At 43.6% G+C, this 5496-nt stretch overlaps 1 protein-coding gene across 1 annotated transcript; it reads left to right on the top strand.

Moving 5' to 3' along the window:
- Nucleotides 1-2: 2 nt before the first annotated feature.
- On the top strand, nt 3-1793 carry LOC101769726 (CBL-interacting protein kinase 19; the record flags this gene model as incomplete). The annotated part of the gene is given in 2 exon segments (XM_012844809.3): nt 3-20; nt 22-1793. Coding segments are annotated over 2 exon segments (1395 nt in total), but the record flags the coding sequence as incomplete, so codon positions are not given.
- Between the last annotated feature and the right edge of the window lie 3703 nt (nt 1794-5496).

Genomic DNA, 5496 nt, shown 5'->3' with positions numbered 1-5496 from the left:
GCCTCCTCGGCCACGGCACCTTTCGCCAAGGTCTACCTCGCCCGCCACGCCGACACCGGCGAGACCGTCGCCATCAAGGTGCTCGACAAGGAGAAGGCCCTCCGCCACGGCCTCGTCCCACACATCAAGCGCGAGATCGCCATCCTCCGCCGCGTGCGCCACCCCAACATCGTCCGCCTCTTCGAGGTCATGGCCACCAAGTCCAAGATCTACTTCGTCATGGAGTACGTCCGCGGCGGGGAGCTCTTCGCGCGCGTCGCCAAGGGCCGCCTCAAGGAGGACATCGCGCGAAGGTACTTCCAGCAGCTCATCTCCGCCGTCGGCTTCTGCCACGCACGGGGCGTCTTCCACCGCGACCTCAAGCCCGAGAACCTCCTCGTCGACGAGCGCGGCGATCTCAAGGTCTCCGATTTCGGACTCTCGGCCGTCGCCGATCAGTTCCACCCCGATGGGCTTCTCCACACCTTCTGCGGCACGCCCTCCTACGTCGCGCCGGAGGTGCTCGCGCGCCGCGGCTACGACGGCGCCAAGGCGGACATATGGTCGTGCGGTGTCATCCTCTTCGTGCTCATGGCTGGCTACCTTCCATTCCATGATCAGAACCTCATGGCAATGTACCGTAAGATATACAGGGGGGAATTCCGGTGCCCGAGGTGGTTCTCCAAGGATCTGACCAGTCTATTGAATCGTCTGCTTGACACGAACCCAGAGACAAGGATTACCGTGGCTCAGATCATGGAGAGCCGATGGTTTCAGAAGGGGTTCCGACCAGTCAGGTTCTATGTCGAGGATGACCAGGTGCACAGCTTGGCAGACGATGAGAATGAAGTGCCGGAGCTGGGGCCTAGTCAGCCTCCTCCTCCGCCACCGCCACCGCCACCGCAGCAAGAGGACGAAGGTGATGACTCTGGGTGGGAATCAGACTCGTCTGTAGCATCCTGTCCAGCCACATTGTCATCAGAGGAGAGAAGACGGCCCCTTGGATCTCTCACACGACCAGTAAGTCTAAATGCGTTTGATATCATATCATTCTCAAGAGGATTCAATTTGTCGGGGTTGTTTGAGGAGCGAGGCAACGAAGTGAGGTTTGTCTCAGCACATCCCATGCAAACGATTATAACAAAATTGGAGGAGATTGCAAAGGTTAAGAGCTTTGCAATTCGGCGGAAGGATTGGCGGGTGAGCCTTGAAGGCACCAGGGAAAGTGAGAAGGGTCCGTTGACGATTGGGGCCGAGGTATTTGAGCTCACACCAAGCCTTGTGGTGGTGGAGGTGAAGATGAAGGCAGGGGACAGGGAAGAGTATGAAGACTTCTGCGAGAGGGAGTTGAAACCTGGGATGCAGCACCTTGTGCACCATACAGCCTCCGTTCCGGATATACCTTCTGATACTGAGTAGCTTGAAAGGTAGAGCTCTCGCTTGGAAGGAATATTAAAAAAAAGAAATTTGGATTGAAAGGATGAATGTTTCTGTTTCAGCATAAGCATTTGTGCAGAAAAATGTTGTTCATAGATTTCCTTAGTTACTTCTTTTCAGTAATATTCTTTCCGCAATCCAAAATGTTTTGCGATACTGGTTGTGTGCTAATATCCATCATCAAAACATTCTTCTAGTTGTTACAGTTTAAAAGGAGTGCCCGTTTCACTATAGCATTATCAGCTATACCTCTAATGTTGTTAGACATGTAATTGTGCTACAACTGTGTATATTCATCGTGTACAAATGCCATCTGTAAATTTGTTGGAGAAGGAATATTGGCCTTGGTGTGAACAAAAGACTAAACAGTTTAACTATTGTATGTTCAGTTCCTTTTTGTTGTGCTCACGAAAACTGGAAGAATTACAGTAAAATTGAAAAGACCATTGGTTCTCTGCCGTCCAGCTTCACCAATTTATTAATTGAAAACATTCTATTAGATCAAACTGAAATGAGATAGTAGTTCACTAATATTAAAAAATCTTAAATTTGGTGCATCTGTTAGGGATGGTGGAACACGAGTATAGAATAAGAATTGGCTATTGGTCTGTAGATGTTGAGCTTCACATATTGAGTAACTGAGAACTTTCTTTGATCCAAATTAAATGGGAGATGGCTAATAGTACAAACAACTCACACCGATTAGGATGGGTAACTGGTGGCAAAAAAAAAAGCGTGGAGACCTCAGACAAAAACTCATGCATGCACTATATTTCTTATCAACTTTGTTACCATTTCTTAGTGAATTCAAAATTGTGCTATTTATTCCCCCCCAAAATGTAAAGATTCTTGCTTTTCATGCAAGTTCATGCTGTTCTCATCTAAATTTAATTAGAAAACAAGGTTTACGAAGGGTGTAGTTCTTTTGCTTGCATGGGTGTAAACTTTAGACTCCCCATTTGTGATTTACTTTGCATGAGGAAAATTTCATCTAAACGATGATGCCAAAGTTTGATTGCACTGTGGCAATTTGTATTCTGTTCTCTAGACATCATGACATCATTGGAAAGAAACATCGAAGTTAAGTGCTCCAGCAAAACTTTTTTCTTTGTTGAAAGAATTGTCATGCTGAGTATCCAGTTGGTTGTTGGTTGTCAAGCATCCATCTGTACTGTAGAAATTCTCACTTCATACTGTTTGTAAATAGAATTATGACTTGTGTGTTTTGCTAATCTAACTAAATGGGATGTCAGGATGGATGCCTCAGCTTTATTTTTGTGTGGAGGAGAAATTGGTAAATATAACTCGTATTTAAGATTCTTCGTTGCTATAACTACATACATCAGTTACGTAAAGTAATTACCAAGGATGGATATTCCTGGCCGCTCATGTGATGCAGTGAAAATTCTTTGGTTTCATTCTGTTTCAACCATGCCGCAGTGCTCACCATCATTAAGATGTATAGTTGTATACCCATGGAATTTCATCGAATTGTAGCACCAAATACCAATTTTTGGTAAAAGCATTTCATCAAGAGAAAAAAACCTAGTCCATTGAGTGCAATCAAAAGCCAATTTTAGTAAAGTCACTTCATCAAGAAAAAAAGTAAAAGTATATTGAGTGGGATCAATTAATTGTGACAGTGAAATATACCTAGCAAAATCATGACTTCGAAACTATTAGCATTTAAGCTAAAATGAACGCGTGGAGGAAATGTGATGTTTTGATACACTGTCCATGTCATAAATTGTCTTACTTGCTTGTTTAAAATACACAAAAATTGAATGCCATACTCTTTCAAGACAGCTACATGTCACAGACTCACAGGTGCATTTTCTCTCTCTTTTTTCATGTTATATTTTGCTTCTCTATGTCCAAGGGTTTTTGCAGGTTATTTTTTATTCGTGAAGCTCCATGTGCCAGAGTGAACCAGCTCAGTGGGAGGTTTCATTCTTTTCCCTCATTGTTAATTCATTGCATATGCACCACCTAAAGTCAAGCCATCTGTCACTTTATGTACTTGCAGAGGACTTGGAGCCTGCTGTCACAGAATACAAGCGCGGGCAAATGCATAAAACGCAAACATGTGCAAAGTCAAGTGCATATGCCGGTACAACATTGAAGTCGTTCTGTGCAGCCTGCCTTGTTCTGATTTGAAGCAGACTAATGTGCTCTCCAGGTTTGTATTGGTTAAACAGACAGCGTCTCAGCTTGAAACTAACAGAGCCAACTGGCTTGAAACTAACAGTAGCGAACTAAGGTTGCTTCCTGCCTTCCTCCAGAAAACAGCTGATACAAACGTTCAGCAGCAGGTGAACTCCATGGTATCCGTGTCTGGAGCTTTATTTTCTTCGGTTTATTTTGTGAATAATGAGTTTAAGTTAGCATCTGCTGTGAATTCTTCTCTTACTTGGTGCATAATGACTAAAATTCATACTTTGATAGTGAATGAGATGTGGAAACTACTAGAACTGTTCGGTGGACGCAACCAGATTCCAGCAAGATATTAGAAGCTGAAATGTCTGGAAGCAGTTGATCTGTTCCAAATGGACCAGCTTAATTGACTTGTTCATGCTGTTTGCAGGTTCTGAACGATTTCAGAGTTCATTGGTCAGTTTTCTGGTTAAACAGACAGCGTCTCAGCTTGAAACTAACAGAGCCAACTGGCTTGAAACTAACAGTACCGAGCTAAGGTTGCTTCCTGCCTTCCTCCAGAAAACAGCTGATACAAACATTCAGCAGCAGGTGAACTCCATGGTATCCGTGTCTGGAGCTTTATTTTCTTCGGTTTATTTTGTGAATAATGAGTTTAAGCTAGCATCTGCTGTGAATTCTTCTCCTACTTGGTGCATAATGACTAAAATTCATACTTTGATAGTGAATGAGATGTGGAAACTACTAGAACTGTTCGGTGGACGCTACCAGATTCCAGCAAGATATTAGAAGCTGAAATGTCTGGAAGCAGTTGATCTGTTCCAAATGGACCAGCTTAATTGACTTGTTCATGCTGTTTGCAGGTTCTGAACTATTTCAGAGTTCATTGGTCAGTTTTCTCCAGCAGTTGAGTCCACTCACTGAAGCTGCTGGTGCAGTTCTCTTCCTGTGTTGCTGTCTGTAGAACTTTCAGAACCTTTTGAATGGCACCCACACCCACAGTGCTGATGGCTGCTGCAATGGAAGTGTGTGTTCTTCCTGAGAAGGGCGTAACACTAACAATCTTGTGGCCAAGTAAAGATTACAGTTGATGATCGAGAAATGAGAGAAGACTGTTGCTGGCTTGCTGCGTACAGGGTTCAGTAGAAAATGTTCTAACGTATGTATCTGCTTCGAGAGTTCAGCGACTACCTGATTTTTGTACTTTTCAAATTTGCAGAGTGCTCTTTTCCCATATAAATCGTATCGGTATATCCTCTTTGTATGAACTTACCTATTCTGCTATTCAGACATCCAGCGCAAACAGCTTGTGGATTGCGGGGGACCCTGATCGTGGGGGCCAAGAGGAGTACTCCCTCCGTCCCATTATAACTGCATTTTTAGAATTTGAGAAGCAAATTAGTATTGATAGTAAATTACAATTCTACCCCTAGGTAAAGGTAACAGTAGGCAGCAGAAACAAGGCGGCTGGAAGATTGAGGGCACGAAAGATTGCTGGGCTGCTAGGGTGCTTCAGTTTTTTTTAGCAAATGGGACCCACATGCTTCAGCTTTTTTAACAAATGAGTACACTGTAACACTGGTGGGCAGCATGACAGGAGGCTGGTTGGGATTGATGGCGTTTAATTTGGGACATTTTTTTAATGTACAAATGCAGTTAACTTGAGACGGAGGGAGTAAGGCCCCGTTTGGTTCACCCGTCACATCGAATATTTAGATACTAATTAGAAGTATTAAATATAGACTATTTACAAAACCTATTACATAAGTGGAGGCTAAACGGCGAGACGAATCTATTAAGCCTAATTAGTCCATGATTTGACAATATGTTGCTACAGTAAACATTTGCTAATGATGGATTAATTAGGCTTAATAGATTCATCTCGTCGTTTAGCCTCCATCTGTGTAATGGGTTTTGTAAATAGTC

This window comes from Setaria italica, chromosome III (assembly GCF_000263155.2).
Source record: "Setaria italica strain Yugu1 chromosome III, Setaria_italica_v2.0, whole genome shotgun sequence".
Lineage (NCBI taxonomy): Eukaryota > Viridiplantae > Streptophyta > Magnoliopsida > Poales > Poaceae > Setaria > Setaria italica.
This window is presented reverse-complemented; position numbering and strand designations above follow the sequence as displayed.